The 25,231-nt window shown below is 43.1% G+C and overlaps 1 protein-coding gene across 21 annotated transcripts in view; it reads left to right on the top strand.

The window, feature by feature from the left end:
* Window positions 1-25,231, top strand: part of SDK1 (sidekick cell adhesion molecule 1) — a 656,852-nt gene that overhangs the window by 592,516 nt on the left and 39,105 nt on the right. For all 21 annotated transcript variants that reach the window (XM_039493139.1, XM_039493140.1, XM_039493143.1 and 18 more), the window contains 3 exons: window positions 1,105-1,206; window positions 23,035-23,150; window positions 24,581-24,767. In XM_039493139.1, coding sequence (XP_039349073.1) covers window positions 1,105-1,206; window positions 23,035-23,150; window positions 24,581-24,767 — 405 coding nt within the window. The remainder of the gene's footprint in view (window positions 1-1,104; window positions 1,207-23,034; window positions 23,151-24,580; window positions 24,768-25,231) is intronic.

Raw genomic sequence — 25,231 nt, forward strand, 5'->3', positions numbered from 1 at the left:
CCTGCCGGGAGCCACAGAGCTAGGGGTGTAGTGTGATTCACAGATAACAGGGAAAAGTTATTGACAAGGGGAGAAATTCAGACCCATATCCACAAACACACCTGTGTGAATAAACTCAGTGCTGATTAAAGTACAGTTTTATTATACTATTGACCTGTCTTTCAGTATACATTTGCTGTGATACTTTTGCCTCTTAGGTGATAAATACTTACTGTAGAGTAGGTTATTTCATTTTCAGATGTAAATCCTGGAACTCTGGGCAGCTGCAGCCAGCCCTCTGTGAGAGTATTTACATGATTCTAGTCTGCCTCTTGTCTTTCCCTTGTCTATTAATTACCATAATGCCATGGTTTTTGCTAGCTTCTTTTCTCCCTGCTGTCACTCTTTCCCCAGCTGTTAGTGTATTTCCTATGGGTCAGCTAAGAAATGTTTGCCCCATGGCCAAATGGAGCATAGAAGAAGTTGATCTTAGAAAAGAAGGAGATTTCAATGTTCAAACTGTGATTGCTGCAAGAAAAAGAATTCTGTGCAGCCCTTTGAATAGGACTACAAATTCTGTCCATAAGTCTCTGCACCCCACTTCAGCAGCTGCAAACAGTAATGATGCTGCTGTCGATTGTTCCCAAGGTGAAACTCTTTGAGGCTGGGGGAAGGCCTGCAGCTATGACATCTCCCACCAGCAGACCTCAGGATGAGTCCAGATCTTGAACTTTTGGTGCACAGTGCAGAGTCCACTCCATGCACATGCTTCCCCCTGAGTAATGGCAGCTGTGGAATAGCCCAGCAATGTTCCCCCCACTCCCTCTAATCACCCACCAGGTATTATTCCTTTTATGGAAGCAGCAAAATGAAGAAGCAATAGGAAAGTCAGGTCCTTTCTTGGGGCAGATATGGCGCCTTTCATATTTATGTAAGTACAATGATGATGTGTGAATTAGAGATGGATCTAGCCAGATAAATACTAACTTTTCAGTGGCTTACTGTTTCTAGTATTCTAGCACTGTATCGAGTGAGAGACAGAATTCTGGGTATAAAGAGATGAGAGAGTGTTAAGCGGGATGTTAAAAGTGCCCAATTTTTTAATCTGCTGATTTAAATTTCCAGAGCTGAAGAAATACAAGAGATATGAAGTTGTAATAACAGCATATAACATCATTGGGGAGAGCCCTACCAGTGCACCTGTGGAAGTGTTTGTTGGTGAAGCAGGTAAGCAAATGGAAAATGAATTGATTTAAATAGCACCTGAGTTTTTTCACACTTTTCCACGTGGTTGAGACAGGATCTGGGGTATTTGAGAGATTCCCCAGATAGCTATGATTCCTACACAATTTTCTGCAGCACTGCCTGCTGGCAGAGGTTGGGACTGGAGTGCCATAGTCATTTGCTGTTCAGAAGCCAACACGCCTACAATACCCAGAATAAAGGAAAATGCCTCGTGAAGAAAGAGGAGAACAAATGCTTTGAGCAATTTCCAAAAGATTAACATCCTTACCAAATTAGCTGGGAAAGGGAAACTGGAAGTGTGAGGAAAAGGTGACTCAATATAAAGAAGTAAAAAGTGGAGATTAGGAAAACTACAAGGGAAAGGAAGGGGGTCATAAAACAAAGAGACATGGGAAGTAGATCCTTTTTTATTTTACAGCCCTCTTGCATGGCAATGTTTTCTGTGCATGCACCCCCACAAACATATCTTGAACAGTTGAATCCATGGAGGGGATTGTCTCCAGCTTACTGGTAGCTCTGGAGCTGAAGTTCCCAGTCACCCACAAGACAATGAAAACTCTTTACCTCTGCCTCTAATCTAACCAGCTGCAAACCCTCCCTCAGCACCTCGTTATCTGTCTTGCCATGCACCTTTGCATTACTTTGTATGGATCTAGTACAGAAATGTGCACTGTGCTTTACAAAGTGCAACTTGCCAATCAATTTACAGTCCCTGTCCTAAAGGGCTGAGAGTCAAGAGGCGCAAGTCATTACAGTGTTCATAACCAAGTACTTACCATTTGAATGCTTCATGAAACAGGGACCCTGTCCCGCACAGTAATTCTTGCTGGGAGAGGATGGGACTGGAGTAACTGTCATCTTCCCCCACAGCCCATGTCACTATTTCATTCTTTAAAAGTGACTCCAGCTGGAAGTGGCTGGTTCTGGGGTAGCTGTGAGCTTCCTCAGTTATTACTTCTGTACCATTCCCCATAGCAACTTCTCCCATTAGAGGCTCAGGTAAGATGGGATTCCACCACCACTTGGTCTCTAGCCAATCAGCTATATGAACCAATCTGATTTCGCTTCTACTCTTTTTCTTAAATCTAAGATGTAAAGGTTTGAGTTCGAACTCTAGAGATGGCTTTTTTATTGTTACATTAAATACTAGATTTCTGTGAACTAAGAAAAAGAAATTATTAACTCTGTTCAATCTTTTTTATTTCAGACATAGTTGTAATGTTCACTGTTATATAAAACGTCATCAGTTAATCAGAGGTGGCCCTGCTCTCCAGTTCCAGTTGGAGATACTTACATAATTGAGATAGTTAGTTATTTTGCTGGAGTTCTAACTTCTTCCTGCAAAAGATGGCAAAGGAAGCTCCAAATGGAGCCAAGTATGTCTGGCTTCAAAACAATTTTCCTTTCATAACTAACAGCTCATCTCTGCAAGGTGTTTATACACGTGCACACAAATACAACAAAAGGGGAACAAAAGCCCACATGGGTGGCAGGGGGATGAAGAGCTCATGAATACAGCAAGGCACCTGGAGGGCCTTCTTTCATATGTAGCCACGGCTGGGGTTTCTCAAGCTGCAGCACAGTTCGCTGGGTTTGTTAGGCCTTGTGGAGTTTACTCTAATTAGGGACAATACAGATCCATGCTGTGGAAATTGTGAATTGGGGATCTTCCTGCAGATTTTCCGACCTGTTGTGTGATGTTACAGTGCAGTGTTAAGTGGCTGTCATGTTTCAACCCAGAGGTGGCAGCTTTTCTTTAGGAAGTGATGTGTTCCCTGTATATAGCTTGTATGTTATTTTAAGTTTTTGAAGTGATTTTGGAATCCTTTAGGATGAAAGGTGCTGTATAAATGTAAATTGTTTTGTTTTACTGGCATTTCTTAGGGCTTCCTAGCTGCAGTAGCAAAGGCAACTAAGCAGGAAGAGATGAGTCTTTGATTTGGTTTTGGCTCTGGAGACCCATTTTTAAAAGATCACACAATAAAAAGTGAGGGTTACCACACTGGGGGTGGGAGCTCACTAATCCACTGAAAGATAGTGATTATCATACCATCACCAGTACTGCACACACAGACAAAAGGAGACCGACACCAGTTCAGCATACCCCAGATAGTCTATTGATGAGTGCTGTTAAATGGCTGCTGCATTCCATCCCACAGGATGCAGTATGTAGTGGGTAAAGTGAGTCCTTTTGTAGTTTATACCGCTCTTCTGGAAGGAAGGTGCCATACAGGGAAAGATGCAAGGTATATATTTGGGGGGAATATGTCATTTCTAAATTTAGAATCCACTATTTTCAGAAAGTTAAGATTTTCTGGCATTGTTTTCATCTTTATGTCTTGTGTAGCATGGAGCACAGTCAGCCCCAAATTACCCCTACACACTCATTGATGTGCCGTTCAAACAGGCCGCGTTAAGGATTTATCCTTAATCTTTACCCTCTACATATGGTGGAACCAACTTACCTGCAGATCTGCCCCTTCCCTCTCTTAGATTTGAATTATTCCTATATGTTTGGATTTTATGTATTACAGTAATGCAGCTTTTCAGTACTCGGAGCATGCTTGACCATTTTTTAAAAATGCCCTAATAAATAGAGATCGGTGGGTTACCCCAGATCAAATCAAACAACCCAGTAACAACACAACTATTACAAGACAAGAAGGAATGACCAGCACACCAGACTCCTACACCACCACTACTAATCAACGTTACCCAACACCCATCTCCTCACAGGCAAGGGTCCTAGCCATTGGGTACCCATTGTGATGCACTTGGCATTCAGGGCAAGAAGGAAGATGACAATAGTTCTGTGAGTTACATGATTGTTGACAAGACTGGGCAGTAATGGTGACACTCTGTCTCCTGACTTGAGCAGTGAAATAGTAGGGTAGATGCAAGCGGCTTTTTCCTAGGGGACGAGCACACCAACCAGCAGATTCCTCTTCTCAGTGGACTAGAAGATGCTTGTAATGGTCTAATGTTGCCTTTTAGATCCAGCCACAGCTCTGCCCTGCTCATTAGTGAACCGTGTGCAGCTCCTTACAAATGACAGAAAAATGGAAAGCTGCTACTTACAGAAATTAGAAAGGGAGTCACAGCCCCTTCGGCAGGCCCCCTTCTCTCCTTGTTAATTCATTTAACAGTTCAGCTGTCAGGGCTCCAGCTTTGTTGGAAAGCCAGTGAATGTTCAGTGAGAGCCTAGGTACTGATATTAATCCTGGTCCTAAATACAGCTGCTACGAGAGGTGGTGTTCTGCTTGAATGAAATAAAGATTCCTTTACAGCCGCTTCTATGCCAGGAGCATTGGCTTGTTGTCGTTATCTGCTTGTGGGGTGGGATCTAGAGTTTAGGAAGCTTCCAATATGTGCATAATACGTGAATAGAAATCACAGATTTAGGGTAGTCATGCTTCCCCTAATTTAGGGAGGTGAATAAAATGGAAGGCAGCAGTACAAATCCTTTGCTAACAAGCATGCACACACTGGTGCTTCCTCTCATCCAGCAGAGCTGCCTTGGATGAAATATAATGGAATTTTTAATTTTTTCTAGCAGCTGCTGCTGGAGGTGTATGTTTGTGGGGAGGAAAGGGTGAAATATGCCAAGAAATACTTTCCTTTTAAACAGGTGATGAAGGCACTTGTGGGAAGGGGAAGGGGAAAGTGACGTGTGTCATTATAACTGATGGTGACATTGACGACCTTCATGCTTCACGGGAGCTGATGCATCTGATTTTTTTTCTTTTTAATTTTTTTTAATAATGAGCTCTGACAGCAGACTCGGCACAGGAAGCTAAAAGACACAGCCAAGGACTCCGAGATGAACATGAGTAAAAGGCTTCTTTGGGTGAGGAGGGGAAGAAGGAGTATGTAAGATGTTGATTTTCTGTTTAAATCTGAAGGGGCTGCAGAGCCTTCATGGTGCACAGTGGTACTGGGACATTGCCATTACACAGTGCGGGGTGCTGTTCTCCAGCAGAGACGTTAAATCTTTCCCTCAGCTTCTGGAGTAGGGAGAGGTTTCAGCTGACTCCTTTACCCGCCCGCGCTATGCCACTCCGCTTTGCATAGGGGCCTAGCAACAGCAGCAGTGCATCTGAAACTGACTAACAGTCTGGTCTCTGAAGCTCTCTACTGGGGTTCAGAGTTAAGGATTGCTAGCTAGTTTCCCTGACATTGCTGCTTGAAAGAACGAAGTGAAATAGAGGCAGAACAAAAAAGGAAAAACATAGGAAGATGGAAAGAGATAATGGAGGGAAGGAGAGTGTTCTGTCTTGATTGGGGTTTCCAGTCACATACCTTTCTCCAACCTCTTGTGCCTTACAAGAAGCCAATAAAATAATGGCTCTTATATCCAAATGGGATAGTCTCTGTGTGATCAGCCAATGAACTTTACAGGTATTGCCTTGTACCAGCATTTCTCTGATGATCCTGTCAGCTTCTGTGACATTTTTTATGCTTCCATAGTTTCATTCTATACATGGGCATCACTCTGGGTTTGCCTGCACTAAGCCCAAATGAGACCTATAATTCACCATTGATACAGCTTCACTTGTGGTAACACTGGTGTGGATAGTGCACAGCATCTCTTTGGATCCTGGAAGGTTGATGAAAACACATGAGCCTTGCCTGTGTTAGTTTTCACCACTACACTGGAGTTGCATTGATGGTGAATTATGGATATGAATTGTACTAATCTAGACAAGGCGTATCTCTATTTCCTACTACCGTCACCCACTCAAGCTACTCTGTTAGAGGTAATTTTAGGATCTCACGCTCTTTGTAGGAGATCAGTCAAAGAGGTTTATTTGTTAAACATCCAAACTGAGTAACTTCAGCTCCGTAGATGTTATAATGGAAAGGGAGAATCCAACCAGGCCAGTGCAAGCCCCTGGAAGAAGTGTCCTAATGTCAATGTGTCAAAAAGAGATCCCTGCAGGTTGCTGGGGACTTCAATCCATTGTCAAGATAGAAAGGAAGGAACCAGGAGTCATAATGCTGTCAAAACATGTTATTCTACCATACAGAAAAAGGAATTTTAAAACAATGCATTGAAAAATGTCAGGATTGAGACATAGTTTTGATAGTTTTATCTGACATCTTTAATTCCCCATCAAGAATGCAGAGGCTTACTGAAATCATTTGCTATATTTTCAGGCTGCAAGTAAAAGCAGCTGACTGAGCACCTCATTAACAGCTCATTAAGCTGTTAATATCAGTCATAAGCAGCCCTGGGTACAACACAATGCTTTATACAGTGCAGCAGTTTCTTGTTTAGCTCTGGCTTAATTGCCTCCTTCTATCATGTTGTGATGCAGGAAAGGTGTTAGTGTCCGAGCTAAAGGGATAAGCATTTTTTATCAACAGAGCTTACCGTCTTTTCCCCTGTTATCATTTATTTATGTCCCATTGTACCATACTTTGCCATGCAACACTTGCCTGGACAATTAACTTACCTCTTACAAACCTGACAGTCCCCTGGCAGCTCTCAGCAATGACCAGCTGAAGACATAGATTGTAGCTACACTAGCGTTTTTCAGAAAAACTACCACCGTTGCACTACCACCTGTGTAAGCAATTGTGGGAGCACTAGTGTAAACCAGCTGACAGCATTCATACTGTTGGGTTGCCCTGATAGGAACTAAGTGCAGGGACAGAGGATGCTCTGGTGAAACTATTTGTGCCCAGTAAAGCTGCATCTGCACTAGATCTCTCTGTTCTGTGTTTGTCCAGGGCCTACCACAGTGGGTTCCTGGTCCATGACTATGGTCCCTATGTCCTACAGTAATAAACAATGGTAGGAAATGTGCTGGTGGACATGGCCTTAATGAGAAAAGTAGCAAGACTCACTCACTGAAAGTAAAGTAATTAATTTCCCTTAAAAAACCATGAACAAACACTATTAAAATAAAACGGGCCCTGTATTGCACAGATAAGGTTGGGGCTGTAACAAACCATTCTCCGCCTTTGGCTTATAACTCATATTCAAGCTGAGATAGGCTTTAGAATTTGGCTCTGGTTGGCTCAAGGGTTAACATTGCAATCAGCTTTGTTTCCTCTCACTCTCCCGTCCTGCTCTGCTTGCATACACTCATCCTGGGATAAGTGAGTAAGGTACTGTGATGTTTCTCTTGCATACCTCAACTCCCCATGGTCCTGCCATCTCACTTTTCCTCCAGTGTGACTGCTGTGAACCTAGGCACAGGGGAATATTGTTGTTTTCGCTTTCAGATTTCAGCATCCCAGCCATTGTCAGGCACCAAACTGAAGACATTCTCAGCCATTTATCAGGGATTGAAAGTAAAAAGACCTTGATTTGTCTCATGAAAATTTGAATGAGCAACCAACTGAAATTATATGGCCATAGCAAGCACAAATATTCAGTTGAGTGCAAGAATGTTATAGTGAAAAAACTCCAACACCCAGCAAATGCAGAGCTTAATCTTTCCCCATCTGGACCCCAAACTCCTCCAGTCGCATTAGCCTTGTTGCCATCCTGCAGCTTCAAATGAACCATATTTGACTGCTGAATTCTAAATGAGCCAAAATCTGATTCACTTCTAATTTTGGAGAGAGTCTACCTTAGCTCCTGATCTTCCCTACTAATTTTGAGACTGATATGACTTTTTTTTATGTAGTGCTATAGCCTCGTTAGTCTTAGGATATTACAGAGACAAGGTGGGCGAGGTAGTATCTTTTATTGGACCAACTTTTGTTGGTGAGAGAGCCAAGCTTTCGAGACACACAGAGCTCTTCTTCAGGTCTGGGAGTGTGGCTGCTAGATACAAGGTGGAACAGATTGTTTAGCATCAGTGGTTAACACATGTTTCAAGGGACTATTCAAGGTGAAGTGGCTTTTTAACACCCCTTCAGTCATAGGGAGGAAAGGAAGGGAGGGAGAAGCAGCTGAGGGTGTGTGTCGTTGTTAGTAGGTTACAGATTGTTGTAATATGCCATAAATCCAGTGTCTCTATTCGGTCCATGATTTTTAGTATCTAGCAAAGTTTTGAAATATTTGTGGGTTTTGAAATTTGCTTGTAGGGTGGAGTGTGTAAAATCAGGCTTATAATGGGAACTCTCTCAAGAACTAAAGACGATCACAAACCTCACCACTTTTCTTTCACGTGGCATTTGCTAGTATAAACACATAGCAACAGGTATAGATATATTAAAAACAACAATCCACCTCCTGCCCACATACACACACAACCAAACCAGTACACTCCACTGTGCTTCTCCCTCTGGGGAGAAGAGGAGAGAACAAACAACACTTGACAGATGTTAGTCAGACAGCTGAACTCACTTCTGGAAAGTGCTCAGACACTATGGTGTGAAAGAAACAAACTCCACTCTCAGGTTGGAAGCACAAAAATCAGAGAGAGCTTTATTCAGGACATGCAATTGCAAGGGAAGAACACAGCTGACAGAGAGCATCTCTGCCTCAGTTTCTCTAAAGTACAAGCCAAATCACACAAACATTTATACCTCTTTGTGACATCCATTCATTAAAAACATCTGCATTTTATTTAGGCTATTTGCTATCTATTCCCGTATTTTCTCACTTTCTCTTCTCAAACATCGTTATCTCAAGGCTAGGTCACACTGACTATTCTGCTGTTTTCCACTCGCTCCTGACGTGAGCCCTGCTTCTACAGGTCTCGCGATATTAGGCTAAGACTTGACAGAATAGTTGCTCTGTCTCTGACACTTAAATGGCTACATTTAAACCCCCTCTTTCTTTCCCTGCTTCCACAATGGTAAGGAGGGTGGCATAAGCACCTACATAGAATGAAATAGAACTCAGCTGCAGCCTTAACAATTTGAGGGGCCAGCAGGATCAAGGTGAGGAGAAGCTTCATTTGCTGTGAGGATGGAGTTTCCATGCAGACTAGGTAGTCGTTCTGACTTAAATATGTACCTACATTCTCTCATAGTGCAAAGTACCATAAGGTCACGTCACAATGAATAGTCAAGGCAGCACCAGCCTCTTCCCTGTGTGGGAACTGGGATGGGCCTTAGCCCCCCTCACCATGATGCCTGCTTCTCTCCATGGGCTCCAGCCCCTGCTCCTCCTCCCCCGTGAGGTCCCGCCCCATGGCCCCATCAGAGGCCAGAAGCCAAAGCCAGGCAGTGTGGGCAGTGCTTGCAGCCGGTAAGAGTCGCCTTGGCAGGGGGACCCAGTCCTGGGGCTGGCAGAGCCCTCGGGGTCCGGGGCTCTCTACAGTTGCTCTCCTGGGCTCTGTCAGCCCCAGGGCTGTGTCCCCCCTGCTGAGGCGACTCTTACCGGGGTCCGGGGAGCAGCAGGTGTAGAGAGCCCTGGGCCCTGCACCAGCCCTGGATGGCGTGCCCTGGCGGGTGGGGACATAGGCCAGGGGCTGCTCTTGGGCATCCCTGTCCAGACTTACTTCTCCACTGCTGCTCCACTGCTCTCTCCACTCTGCCTTCACTCTGCTACGGGATGGGGGGGGGTTAAGGCAAATTTTGGGGTGGCTACAACTCCCGACACATCCCCACCAGCACCGCCCCTGTAAATAGAACCCACAACACAAGAATCATTGGCCAGCAAACTTCCTCCGCGTTCCGCCGTCTTCACACAGCATCCCGTCCAGTCAGCCGCATTGTCAAACCACACTTTCTGTGAGCATCCCCGAGCACTTGGCACCAGATCCTGCAAAACTTACTGTGGCAATCTTCCTCTGCTCATCACACCCAATGTCTTGCAAACTCAAGTTTTCTTCTTTGGCTTAAATGGAGAAATGCTGTTAGAAGATACTGTACATTACCATTATGTTGAACATGAAGGGCTTCAGAACCAAACCATAACTATGCTTTCCAAAGCCATGAAGGTGGCTAGTCACCTAGTTATTGCTAGAGGACACACCATGTTTGTATGTGAGAACAAAGCACTGTATAGCACACAGTGTCACTGAATAATGCAGTCATTTGGGGTGTTCAGGACGAAAAGTCATTACTCTTTCTCCAATCTAGGAACCAAAAGGTGCCTGTGGACAGCCCAATACTCTGTTAATAGCACCATATTTGAGACTCTGCTTTGGCCCTTTATTCCTAAGGTGTCAGGAAATGAGACTGCTATAGACGCAGCCCACAGTGGGTGGTGGGGAAGGGTGTAGCAGTTCTTGGCATGGGCAACTCATGGGAGGGACACAAAGGGGGACACCAGCTGAAGGGGGGCACGTGACCTCCCCATGTGACCCCAGCAGGTGACTCCTCCCTGCCCCCCCACCGACGTTCTGCTCCATTCGCCGCTGCCGCTGCTGCGGTTCCCAGGAGAGCCCTGCGGTTCAGTTCAATGCTAAACAGAACCGCAGGGCTCTCCTGGGCAGACCATGGGGCCACCTGGTGGCCCCATACCAGCAGCTCCTTCGGTGCAGCTGTACTGGTACCACCCCCAGCCCTGTCCTCCGGCGGGGCTGCACAGACTCCAGGAGATGCAGCTGCATGAAAGGGCTGGGGGCAGGGGGAGGGCAGTACAGCCCCGCCAGAGGAGCTGTCGGTGGCCCCACATTCTGCCCCTTTTGCCGTTGTGGTTCCCTGCTGACTGTGCCCACCCCCACCAGGCATCTGGAGAGGGGCATGTGACCCTATTGACCCTCCCAGGCATTGCCTTTGGGTCTTGGGGTACCCAAGGCTGTGTGTCATCTTGTTACCCCCTGCCTCTAGCAAGAGGGAGTCTTGCATGTGATAGCTGGGTGTTAGCTCCCCAACACCACCAGCCTATGCCAGCCCTGTCTTTGCCTTGCAGGTTAAGATTTTTAAGAGCAGGTTAAACAAACACCTGTCAGGGATGGTCTAGATAATACTTAGTCCTGCCTTGAGTGCAGGGGATTGGACTAGATGACCTCTTGAGGTCTCTTCCAGTTCTATGATTCTATGTCCCTGACTCCCCTTAGATCATTCCCCTGTGATATCCAGCTCCTGACACTGGCTCCTCACAGAAATCCCAGATCCTCTGCCCCCAAAGGAACAGTGTCCTCAGTTTACTGGTTTTACTCTAAATCATCACTCCTGTATCACACACAGGACTTGTGAGCACTTATAATAAAACAAAAGAAAGTTGATTTAAGAAAGAAGAGAGATTCCACTACAGACAAGAGAGAATGATGGAAACAAATGGTTATAATATAAAACAAAATCATAAAACACAGACTAAAGCCTACACGGTTACCTTTCCCATCTAATGAAGTAGGTTTTCCCCTTCCGAGTTCAGCCTGTTGCAGAGCTGGCTTGCTTCTCAGGAACTAGGATCCAGTCGTTCATGAAACACCCCTGCTCAAAAAGATGTCTCCGCAGTGAAAGAATGCAGTGTCTTTTTCCACCCTGGGACACGATGAGTGGATCTTTTACCTTTATTCACGGACAGGGCAATCCCCTGTCTGTTATAATGTTTCTTTTTACCTTCAAGTCCTGTCAATTGTTTGCAGCTGTCTTTGATGGTTTTCCATTTACTGTTCTAGGATAGAGCAAAGGTAGACATCTGAACCTTGCATTAATTACATCATCTGCTGATCAAGGAGAGATGATATATCCCTCCCACTTGAATGGGTCATCAGTGAGACTAACTTTTACCCCAAGCCCATAAAGCATAGTTTCAATAAACCTTCAGAGTTACAAACACCGTGGGAATGGAGCTTGTTTGTAATGCTGAACAAAACACTATGGTCCTTTCAAACATTTACAACTGAACATTGCTTTAATACAGCTTTGAAACTTTACTATGCAGAAGAAAAATGCAGCTTTTAACCATCTTAAATTAAGTGAAACAGACACAGGAACAGTTTACTTACCTTGTCAAATCTTTTTTTAAACTTTCACTTTATTTTTTAGTAGTTTACATTTAACCCAGTATTGTATTGTACAGTATTTGCTTTTTTTCTCTCTCTCTCTGCTGCCTAATTGTGTTGTTCTAGTTCCAAATGAGTTGTGTGGTTGACCAGTTGGTTCACACTATGTTTCATTGATAAATACCATGAAAGTGATGTATTGGGGTAGTGAGTTTGTCAGGTTTGAGGCGGGAGTTGCTTGTAAAGAACAGTGAACCCTTTGTCCGTTGGCACCAATGGGTCTCTGCATCACAAAGGGTGTGTCATTGTGTTGCTCTACAAGTTGTTCTACAGGTGACTGTATGTAGGGAACAGTCCGGCTATGGCAGAAATATGAACTAGCTGATGTTACAGTGTTTTCCATCTTTAATGTCTGAGATACAGAAGTGGTGCTGACTGATGTGATAGGAACCCCATCCATTTTCCTTAGTCTGAGAGACAGCTCTCATGATAGAGGGTATTAAGGGAGTAAGAGGAAACTGAGGAAGGTCAAGGGGATTCTAAGGTTTCCCCTCTACTCCAGCAGGTGTTGGCTTTTATACCAACACTCTTCAGTATTTAATGTATGGTTTTATACTTCATTTTACACTTGCTTTGTTAGTTTTATCCTGTAGCCCTGGGCCTCCTAGCAAGTGTGTCTGGGATGATGAGGTGAAGGAGGGAGCCTTTCATTCAGGAGGATGAAGGGAGAAGAGCAGAAAGGTATCATTTTAAAACGCATATTCTGCTATGACTGAATGATGCACGTGTATTCTGCTTTCCCTTTGATTTTGATACAAGAAAAGATTACATGTAAAGATTGCAGCTGTGTTAGCTCCCCCTAGTGACACTTTGAGCTGTACTAATCCCTAGCAAATGAAATTTTCAAGGATCAAGGACAGGATGGATTCTGAAGCTTGGGTCTGTAATTAACAGTCAGTTAATTGAAGGATATAGTATTCAGTGTTGCCATCTGCAAGAAATTGAAAATCATGATTTGGACCCCCCAAAAGCCATGAGATTTAAACAATATATGTGTTGTATTTTTGAGTCTTCTGATTTGTGAGCTCCTCCTGCCCATCCCCAGTGCACATGTGTGTGACAATTAGTGTTGACACACTCCCAAATACATTGGATAAAGTGATTTTAGTCTGTGTTGTAGGAGCTCTCACCCCCACATCTGCCTATCCCCTACCCAGCAATTAATTCCGTTCCTCAGTCCCCCACCATCAGTTCTGTCCCCCCAGCCTCTCCCTCAGTTCAGCCGCATCCCATCAGTTCAACCCCTCCCACTCCATTGCTCCCACCCCCTCATTTCAGACCTCTCCCAGTCGCCCCATCAGTTCAGCCCCTCTCAGTTCAGCCTCCTGCCCATCCTCACCATTGCTTCTCCTGGGTTTCTTCACACACACACACGCACCCCAGGCCTGGGGGCTGCTTCAGGGTCCCCTCTCCCCATTTCAGGTCTGTGGGGGGCAGCTCCAGGGGCTCCTTCCTGTCTGCCCCTTCCCTGGCCAGGAGCTGCAGTGGGGAGGAGCAGAGGTGAGTAGAGAGACTCTGCTGGCTTCCAGCAGGGATGAACTTCAGGAGGAGGCTGGAGCTTCTCACGGCACTATGAGTCGGCTTCATCCCCCATCACGCTCAGAAAAATTGCAAGAGTTGGCAACACTGATTACTAGGAACATTTCCTACATTCTTAAATTCTGGCTATTCTCATGCTTTGCTAACTTCCCTGACTGGGTCTCAGAGATACCCTAACTGTCTCTAGAGGGAGCTAAAACCACCTGTTTTCAATGACATTCTTGAGTAGAGAAATCCATATATTGGCTTACAAGGTAAAGCAGGTCAATACTGGGGAATCTGGGAACCTTTTCTTGTTGATACAGACAGACCCACACATGGATGATACAATATATATTTGGATAACAGCTCTCACATCCCTGTGATACCAAACATACCTGGACACCTATCCTGATGAAGAGCTAGCAAAGCCTCCCCTTAATAGAAATATATATGCACCCCTTATATACCCATAAGCATGTGAAAAGTCTGTGGACCTGATTCTACTCTCACTCCTACTAGTTATACACCACTGCCACACTACTGACTTCAGCAAGAGTATTAGAGAGACAAGGCATGTGAGATAATATCTTTTATTGAACCAACCTCGATGAAAGAGACAAGCTTTCGAGCTTACACCGTGCTCTTCAACCTGAAGAAGAGGTCTTTGTAAGTTTGAAAGCTTGTGTCTTTCACCAACAGAAGTTGGTCCAATAAAAGATAATACCTCACCCACCTTGTCTCTCTAATATCCTGGGACCAAACCGGCTACAACAACACTACATTGAGTGGACTGTAACAAGTTTACACTGTTTGCATGAAACACCCCACTCTATTAGCAGATGTTGATCCCGCTAATAAATGTTAAATGGATGCTGCTGACTCACTGATGTAGGCAACTCATTTCCCCATCTAGATATAAAGGTAGTGGGAGTGGCCCTCTACAAAGACAGGAACTAGGATGTGGGATGAGCAGGGAGAATTGGGGGGGAGGGGCGGCATGTCTGAGGAGAAGACTTGAACAGAACTTTGTTAACTTCTTAGTTAATAAAGTCAGACCCCGGGAAGGATGTGAGTTTTGACTCCCCACAAGGATAGGCTTTGTTTTAAAGCAGATCAGAAAAGGCACCTTCTCACATGGTGTTATCCTAATTTATACTGGTATAGAAAGGGAGAGGAGAATCAGGCCAGTATGTTCACACAATGTCAAACACCCAGCAGTGTCTTTGCCATATATTCTTGCATACTTGAACAACCTTCAGTACATCCTTGGGGCTGAATTCTGAATTGTGCTCTCAGTGGAGCTGACTGTGCTCTCATTTACACAAGTTTCACAGTGATTTAACTCCATTGACTTTAGTGGAGTTAATCCTAATTTACATTGATGCAACTGAGAGTGGATTTTGGCCTTTGGGTTTAACCCTGTCTATTCATTTGTAGATACCTAATGTTTGTAAGACTGTTAGTGTTCCTCCCAAGCATACTGCTAACATCAAAGGAGAAGAACAAAGAGAAAAAGAGTAAGATACATTTTATTCTTTCCCTTCCATCCCTTTCCCATCTGCTCTGTGCCGGGTCTGGAGATAGTTTGATTGTTCAGTAGGAGGCATTCCTTTTGGTCCAGACTATATGCAGCCTTTTGACTGACAGCCCCTTTGGCCAGTGAGATAATCACTTTTAGTTCTTTATTAAGGAAGTAGAATCGCATGTTTCAGCAGCAGCAGAAAAAGGTACACCTGTCTTTGTGGAGTGAAAGTAGTTCCTTGCGAGAATGCATATAAATGTTTGTGATATTTGTGCTCAGTACTACTATATGAGTCACTCAGGTGTTTGCTCTGGGCATTATAATCATAGTACCTTGTGATTCCCCCAGGCAATAACTGACCCCTTAAGATATGTGTTTACAGATGACTCAGTGGAAAGTGTGACACCCACTTTAAAAGATCAGTGAGCATTCAGGAGAGAGAACATAGCAGCCCCACCTTAAATGGAAATGGAAGGGATTGAGAGGGGAAAGAGCAGGTGGAAGAAAATTTCCTCTCCTTGACTCACCCTCTGTTTTACAAAGGGTCTTAACAAACTAATCATATTTGTTGGATTTTTGTTGAGAAATGATTGCCCCTAAGTCTGGGGCTGTGGGAATGCTATTCCACTTCTGGTCCTGTTTCATCTGTTATCCAAAAGCTTTCTAATATAAACTTGATCTACAGTACAATGAACATGATCTCAGTCTCTCTCTCTCTCCACATGCTCAAAACATACGTGTTTTTAACTCAAAACATAGCGGGACACGCTTCCTGGTACCACTAGAACAGCTGGGGACGTTGTGTTTACTTATTATTTAGAGCAGCTTTTACTTTTTTTTCATGCTTTCTGTGTCCTATAAAAATGCATTAGAAGAACAAAGACTATTTCTGCATATGCTTCAAGTGCAGAATACAAAGGAGGCTTGGTTACAGGCCAGGATGCTGAAGCTACAGCAGATGCTCTAGGGTCTCAAACACCCTTCTCCCCAGGGTACATTCTCTTCCTCCTCAAACCCCTGCCTAGGAGTCTATGTTGGTGCATCTTTCTATTTCTATTAGGTATGACTCTGCTAGCCTTTTCTCAGTAAAAGGTCTCCAGGTATGTGTTTAGCGTTGTGGGGATGTGAGAGATGTTATCCAAGTTTATGTTGAATCATCCTCCCTTGGGTTTATATAGACTAGGAAAGGCTCCCATTTTCCCCTGTATTGATCTACTCTATCAAATAAATCAATATGTGATTTCTCCACTGAAGAATGTGCCACTAGTATAGCCACTGGCTATTTCTGTCTGTTTTAGCTCCTCTTAATAGCAGTTAAAGCTTCTCAGAGATTGTCTGAGGAAGCCATACCATTTGCTGAGACTTCTTTCTCCTAGACCACAAGATGATATGACCCTGTTTGAGCTAGTACCTGGCAGATCAATAGCTTTTGAAGCCAAAATCTGATTCCCAAATAAGAAAATAATAATGTACTATTTAGGTCAAATTACCCTATATTTGTTAATTGTACTATTTTTGAGAATTCAAGGATATAATATATATGTACTCTGTGTGTATCCATGTCTATATTATTACATATATACAATTAATATTGAACTTGTGTACTTAGAGGGACATCGCCACATAATTTAGTCCCGAAATGTGATCTACCTCAAAATGGCTAGAACTGGTTGGAGAACATCCTCTAGATTCTGAACATATGTTTCTAAAGGATCCCATTCTGTCCGTGAAAAACTGCTTCATCTCTGGCTGTTTCTATAACATGAACTAACTAATCATCCTACTTGCACAGCTATGGTGATAGCGTCAGTTGTTGCTGGAGGAGACCCAACAAATAGTATGACATACCACACCTTCATTCCACAAAGATGCCAGCTCTGATTGCCCAGTTAAATTTTTTTCCAAGAACTATCTTGGTGCTGTCTCCCATGCTGCCCCTTATGCATGGGAGGAGCTACTGCAACATTTGAAAAGCTGTCTCTTTGTCCTCCTTAAAACCTTCCTCTGTTGTGATGCCTACAAAAACTCCACAATAATTAGGCATCTGGTTTGCTGAGACCACTGCTTATCATGTTGCTCTCTCTTAGCAGGGAGGGATAGCTCAGTGGTTTGAGGATTGGCCTGCTAAACCCAGAGTTGTGAGTTCAATCCTTGAGGGGACCATTTGGGGAACTGGGGTAAAAATCTGGGGCTTGGTCCTGCTTTGACCAGGGGTTGGACTAGATGCCTCCTGAGGTCCCTTCCAACCCTAATATTCTATGATTCTATCTCATAGCTTCCTTGTCAGGGTTTTATTTTAATCCACCTGTTCTCTACATTCTTATATTGTAAAACCTTTAGGAAAGTGGATATCTTTTTATTATATGTTTGTACAATTCATAGCACAATGGGATCCTGACTTCTAGATGTTAGCATAACACAAATAATGATTAGAGGAGAATAAAAGCAGCCAGGTTAATTTCAAGCTCTCGTTGAAGAACAGAAAAAAATAAATAATGCTCAATTGATAAAAAAGGATCAGATGTGTTAGCAAAATAGAAACACAGACTTGTTTGAAACTTGTGGACTCAAAGAGAATCATGCTAAATAGCATGCTGCAGTCCATCTTTGTTTCATTGCATCCCTCCCCTTAACTTTTATCTGAGTGTTATCTGTTTAAAAAGCAAGCTCCTGAGGGAAAGGTTTTTGTCCTACACTTGTCTGTAAATTGCGTAGCATAATATTGACATCATATAAACAATAAAATCAGTAGAGAGAAATTCTCAGCTACCCACAAATATCACAGACACAACAGTAGCAGCAGGGTGCATTTCATAAAGAAAGTTATTATGTTTAAACAATAAATCACAAGGATTTGTAACTTATGGAGTGCTACAAAGCATCATAGCAACTGTCACTAAGAAAAGAAACGAAAGGCCAACTGCAGCATCATCATGGAAACATCACATCCACATGCCACACACAGCCTTGAGAGGTAACACCCCACACTAACAAGAAGTAATGCTGGGCTACATATGCAATTATGTTTTGTTGTGTTGGTGTGGTGGTTTTTGTTTGTTTTTTGGGGTTTTTTTGTTTTTGTAATTCTCCCATCATTCGAGTCGATTGTAAAGCCAGAAGGGACCACTGTGATCATATATCTAGTCTGACATCCTGTATAACGCAGGCCATAGGGGTTCTCTGAATTAATTGCTGTTTGAACTAGTGCATAGCTTTTAGAAAAACATCCAATCTTCTTTTGAAAATTGCCACTGATGGAGAATCTACCACAACCCTGGGTAAATTGTTCCAGTGGTTAATTGCTTTCATTTTTTATTTATTTATTTTTTAAAAAACAAAGTGCTCCCCATCTCCAGTCTTAATTTGTCTGACTTTAACTTCTGGTCATTGGATCTTGTTGTACCTTCATCTACTAGATATAAGAGATTATCAAATTGTTGTTCCCCATGTAGGTACTTTAAACTGTGATCAAGTCATCCCTTAACCCTCTCTTTGGTAAGCTAAATAGAGAGACTCAAGGAGCTCAATCACTGCAAGGCATGTTTTCCAATCCTATAATCATTCCCATGGCTCTTCTCTGAACACTGCACAATTTATCAACTTCCTTCTTGAATGGTGGACACCAGAACTGGACACAGTATTCCAGTAGCATTCGCACTAGTGCTAAATACAGAGGTAACATGACCTCCCTATTTCTAGTCAATAGTCCCCTGTTTGTTTATGCAAGGATCATATTAGGCCTTTTGGCCACAGTGTCAAACTAGAAGCTCACGCTAAGCTAATTATACACCATGACCCTCAAGTCTTTTTCAGAGTCACTTCTTCCAAAGATGGAGTCCCCCATCCTGTAAGCATGGCCTACATTCCTGGTTCCTAGATGTATAACTTTACATTTGGCCGTATTAATACGCATATTGTTTGCTTGCTTCCAGTTTACCAAATGATCCAAATCTCTCTGGATCAGTGACCTGTCCTCTTAATTATTTACTGCTCCCCTAATTTTCGTGTCATTTGCAAATTTCATCCGTCATTATTTAATGTTTTCTGACAGGCTATTGGTAAAAATGTTAAATAGCATAGAGTCAAGAACTGATCCCTGTGGGACAGTACTGGAAACACACCTGCTCGATGAGTCCTCATTTACAGTTACATTTTGAGACCTGTCAGTTAGCCACTTTTTAATCCACTTAATGTGTGCCATCTTCATTTTATATCAGTCTATTTTTTATCAAAATATAATTCAATACCAAGTCACATGCCAAACAGGAGTCTTAGTGCATCAACAGTGTTACCTTTATCAACCAAACTTGTAATCTCATCAAAAAAGATATCAAGTTAGTTTGCCAGGACCTATTTTCCATAAACCCCTGTTGATTGGCATTAATTATATTACCCACCCTTAATTCTTTATTAATTGAGTCCTGTATTGGCTATTCAGTTATTTTCCCCGGATTGATGACCAGTCTGTTTACCCAGCGTGTCCTGTTTACCCTTTTTAAGCACTGGCACAGCATTCACTTTCTTCTAGTTGTCTGGAGCTTCCCCAGTGTTCCAAAAATTACTGAAAATCAGTGTTAATGGCCCAGTGTAACTCTATCAGTGCTAACAATACAGGAAACGCTATTGTAGCCTGGCCACTGGGTATTTTAACTACCATGTTATCTAAAGGTGATTGGCACTTGCAGCTCCCATTGACTTTGCTGTGGGCCAAAAATTAGGCCACTTACATTTTAGGTGTCCAAATATAAATGTAGGTGTCAAACTTGAGGCATCCATGTTAGTAAATGTTGGCTCTAGCTTTCACCTTTTTGTGTCTCCATGTGGTATTGTTGATTTGCTGTCCTTGTTTCGTTCTGTTGGTATCATACCAATCCATAATTAGTATTATTATTGTATTAATTAATTTTACAATCTGCTCATTCAACTCCTTACTCTGTCTCTGTGTTGCTGAGCGAGTCTTTAAAGGCAGCAGCCTCAAAGGTGAACTGAAATCCTATTAAAAAAATAAGCGCTTGCAAAAAGCTACATGAGATCCCGAAACAGAATCCATGTGCAGACTGAGAAATGACAACTAAATACATTTTTCAGAGGAATTGAAATGCGTTTTACTGGCCAAGAGCTGGGTTCAGGCCCTCAGGGTTCTGTGTCTCTCCTGATAAAGTTGATAATGTCACTAACACCTAAACCAATGTGAGGGAGGCAGTTCCCCCTCTGCTTTATGTCTAGTGAGGCCAGCAGCTATGAAAAACACAGAGCCCTGAAATCTTGAACTGAATTCCTAGAAGGTAAAAGGCCTTTCAGCTCACCTTTAAAATGTGTTTGCTTGTACTAGTAAAATCTGCCCATGCATTCAGTGAAGGTTTTGGGGTCTCAAACAGGAGTGGTTTTAGGGATGTGTTTCATTCTTTTTAAAACATCTCACTTCGCCCTTAATGTAATGTGCTGTCTGCAGAGCATCAGGCATGAGCAGCACTATTCTGCTGTCCCTGTTTATTTCAACAGGAAATCTGTGCATGTAGGGAGAGTGAAGCATCAGACTTTGAAAGATGGACAGCGAAACAGACTCATATGGCACCAAATCAAACATAATTTGCATGACATCAGGATTCTGGGGCTGTAAATAGGAGAGTCGGGGTGGAATGATCACTGGCATTTTTAAACATTGTGTTGTCTAGACATGCTCTGAAAAGAGTTATATGACACGGTTAAAATGAGAGGAGTCTGTGTACGCTAGCTCTCCGGCTGTTTGCAGCATTGGAGCTGCACTGGTTCTAGCCCAGCACTGGGAATTTGAAGAAGAATGCTAGTGTAGATGCAGCCTCAAAGTACAATCTCTCTGTCGGTACAAGACATCCAGTTGTGTCACTACGTAGGACAAAAGTAGATTGTAAAACTGATCTGTTTTTCTCCGTGGTTATGCATATTTCTGTTTTCCCCAATATGTCGTCAACACCAGACCTCAAAGATGTATTCGCAGGGTTTCTATTGTATGAGACGCTTGGTTGTGTGCTCAGATGTGTGGTACAAAGCCCTCTGCATCTGAGGGTTTCAGGTCTAAGGTAGCAACATGAAGTTGAACTGAACATAGCCATCAGGTGAGCTTGCTGCTATGTTCACATCACCAGTGAAATCTGGAAGAGGGGTTGGACTGCAGAGCAGCAATTAGATGAGTTCGCTTGACTAAACAAGCCCAGCTTGTGTTTTATTTACACCCATTCTCACCTCATGCATTTGACACATCCAACTGAAAAAAGAGGCTAAAATATAATAATAAGCAAACAGTTTTAACTGAACACCAGGATAATGACCCTGCTCAGTTTTGCCTTTCACATTTTAATTGTACAACAATAATTTTGCAATAGGGTTGCCGATGGCAAACATGCAAAAGACATTAACTGTATTTATGTTTTGGATTATTAATGTGGCTGTTAAAATTCCTCCAGTTAGTTTTGATTGAATTGTTTTTTGTGGGTTTTTTGTGCGATTCTGTCGTTTAATGGAGCGGTAAATAAGAATTTCTGATAATGAGCCCAAGCATCTGTCACAACAACCTGGCGCTGGTTATTAACATTTCCATTAACGGCAGGGTGGGCAGTGATAATATGGAAACCACACAGTTAGAACAAAATAAATAGTTGGTGTCAGGCTGAGTGGGTGTTAATTACTATTTTATTTTATAACCCTGGAAGGCGGGGGTGGGAGTAGAGGGAGAGTCTAACTTATGAAGGTCATTCTCTCTAAAGAAAGAGCTCTCTAGAGGCACAGATAACCAGGGCTATCTTACTTGGGTGGTGAATATTTTATCACATCTGTTTGCAATCTATAAATGGGCAGGGAGCTCAGACACTGGGCAGAGGCTGCAGTACCATCTGCACTTGCACAAGGAGAAGGTAGGAGTGCTATTGTTTTATGCCCTGCCCTCTCCTTCCCATTTTGGGAGTTCAAACAGGACACGTTTTGACATTTTTTCTGTAACCAGAACATGTGCTGTTTGTTAAGAGCTGCCATAGGCTACGACAGTGGATCTAGAAAACAGGCCATCCATGCCAGTCACTTGGGAAGATGTTCCACTTCCACTGAGCTGGATCACAGCAAAGGGAAAAGATTGTGTGACCCAGGTGCGCACAAAGAGGAGAGATTAGTTTTTTGGTACGGTGCAATGCAAGGAAGGAGAAATGGCAAGTAGGTGAATAAATTACACATTCAACCAGAAAGAGACAAAATTCCAGTCTGTGTTTGTGTTTGAAGATGCAATGAAATCAAAACTAAAAAGTATCAGAATCTATTTACTGTACAGAAAATATGACTTGAATTGATTTGTTTCTAAAGGGCTCTGGAGATAATTTTAGAGACCCTAGCCACGCTCCTCTTGCTTTTTGTGTTTCCAGCCCCCGTTCTCTGAGCCTCATGGCAGCAAACTCCGGTAGCATAAAGAGGACATTATGGTGACTCTTGCTAAGGAGAAAGATTGGGGAAACCTGAGCTACTTCTCTATATGTTTATCATCACCAATTGGCCATTCAGGAAAGCAAAGTCACCGTCGAACATTTGCCTTTGATGCTTAGATGAACACAAATAAGGAGATTTTTCTCTGTCATTTTCTTCTTAAAGAACTGCCTGCTGGACTGAGTGTACTCAGCTGGTCTGTATAGGACAGAGAACACAGCCACCTCCAAGAGTCACAACTGATTCTCATTCCATACGCACTGCAAGTGTTTGTCTGAGACTTCTCTGGGGTGGAAGATGGATTTAAAGCTGATTGTATTTCTTAGCTCACTTGTGGCATAAACAAAGAGACTAACCTGGTCACTCCATCAATGGAAAAGTGCAACATGGATATCAGTTTACTTCTGCTTGTCACTATTAATTCTCCTTATTTCCTTATCTGACACTCTCTCTCTCTAGCACCAGCAATGGCCCCACAGACCATCCAAGTAAATGCCCTTACTGCGAGCCAGCTAGAGATCACCTGGGACCCACCTCCTGTCGACAGCCAAAATGGGAACATACAAGGCTACAAGGCAATATCTCATTCCTACTGCTTTCATTATCTTACTTGGCTTCAGAATTACCTTTGCTGCATGAGCCAGACTGAAGCAATGCTCAGGCTACAGTAATGACCATGGCATCATGTGCCAAAACCAGAGGGAGAGAGTACGAGGCAGAGACAAAGAGAAGGGGGTATTCATGTTCAATGGAAATTCAGTGCATACAGAGAGTGGGGGAGCTCAGAGTATGCAGGCAACGTGTCTGTTCCAAATACCAAAGGCACAGGAAATGTCGGGGTTGGAATTGACAGCTGTTATGAGCCATCAGGAAATGGATAACTTTCTCCGAGCTGTAAGAATGAGCCATGTCAGATTTCAGAGAGTTTATTTCATTTCCTTAACTTTAACAAAATTAAACAGTAGTATTTATTGCACTTGGTTTGCGGAGACACCAGGCACGTGGCAGAACCATCTTGTTTTGTCTCTCCAGATGGGAGAGGACCCTTGGAGAGTGGAAGTGGGCAAGCTTACAAATGCTAGAGGTTGGCTTGAGTTCAGTGTCTGGCTCTGCCTTTCTCCATGTATCTAGGTCTGCAAGTAAAGGAAAGCTGAGCCAGTGAGAGAGAATAATCTGGCATTACTTCTTGGCAGTAGCAAGCAATGTTATATATCAATTTATGTATTTTCCCTCTTGTATGTGTATAGATAGTTCTAATAGCTTAGCTTGTAGAGCCAAGGTAGACTCTTCGCTCGGCCTGGCTTTATGCCCTGGCCCTGGCCTGTTTTATAGTTGTCACTTCTAGGCCTATTCATAAGCAGTGTTACCAATGGCTCTGGAGGTAGCCTACTGGAATCCTCATCTCTGGAGTTTAAATGGTATGGCTTCAGGATAAGAATTACATGGAAGAGGGGGATAGCTCAGTGGTTTGAGCATTGGCCTGCTAAACCCAGAGTTGTGAATTCAATCCTTGAGGGGGCCACTTAGGGATCTGGGGCAAAATCAGTACTTGGTCCTGCTAGTGAAGGCAGGGGGCTGGACTTGACATCCCTTCCAGCTTTATGAGATAGGTATGTCTCCATATAAAATATAATGCCAGAACCAATGGGCAACTCACACCTGAGACTGGTTTGGTACCTGGCCACTTATTGCTGTGTTCTGGAAGGTCTTATTTAATGTCATTAGGCCATGTCACATTGTCTGTACTCTATTTTTAAAAGACCTTTCTCAGGAAACTCTCTTTGAACCCAAGGGGAGTTTTCCTTAGTAAAAATAAAATAAGGACTTCAGGATTGGGCAAAGAGTGAATAATACTATTATACCCTATAACTGAATGGTCCAAAACTAAAACTGCCAACATCTTACTGGTCATGGGGAAACAAGAGTACCTGTTTTACAGCCTGCATCACATTGAGACTGTAATCTGAGTGCAGGACTGACTTCAACACCTCTCTGTTCTTAACAGATTTATTACTGGGAGATGGACATCCAGAATGACACTGAGAAAGTGAAGGTCCTTTTCCTCCCAGAGACAACAGTTCGGCTGAAAAATCTGACCAGCCACACCAAATACATGGTCTGCATATCTGCCTTCAATGCAGCAGGGGATGGACCAAGAAGCAGCCCCAGGCAGGGCAGGACACACCAGGCTGGTATGAGATTATTTTCCTTTTCCAAACCACAGTTTAACCTGTTTAGAGATTATGATTACATAACTGTTCATTCTGTGTATCTAAGGAAACAAAATACAGAGCTATAGAATGGTTGTGGTTTAGATCTGATTGTTGGGTAAATTATTATATTGTATTGTTATTATGGTTAGGCAAATACTTTGGCTCAAATTGGAGTCAACCCTTTTGGAAGGGATTTCAGAATTGATGCTGCAATACGAAGTAGAACAGGCTGGGATAGCAATAGAATCTCTGTCACAAACTGATCCAACAAAAGATTATGGACCTGATTCTGATCTTACACCTGGAGTAAATTAGAAGTAACTCAGTTGAAGAGAGTGGAGATGCACTGATAAAACCAAGCGAGAGAAGAATCATAGAGTATCAGGGTTGGAAGGGACCTCAGAAAGTTCATCTAGTCCAACCCCCTGCTCAGTGCAAGACCA

Source organism: Mauremys reevesii, linkage group 10 (assembly GCF_016161935.1).
Source record: "Mauremys reevesii isolate NIE-2019 linkage group 10, ASM1616193v1, whole genome shotgun sequence".
NCBI lineage: Eukaryota > Metazoa > Chordata > Testudines > Geoemydidae > Mauremys > Mauremys reevesii.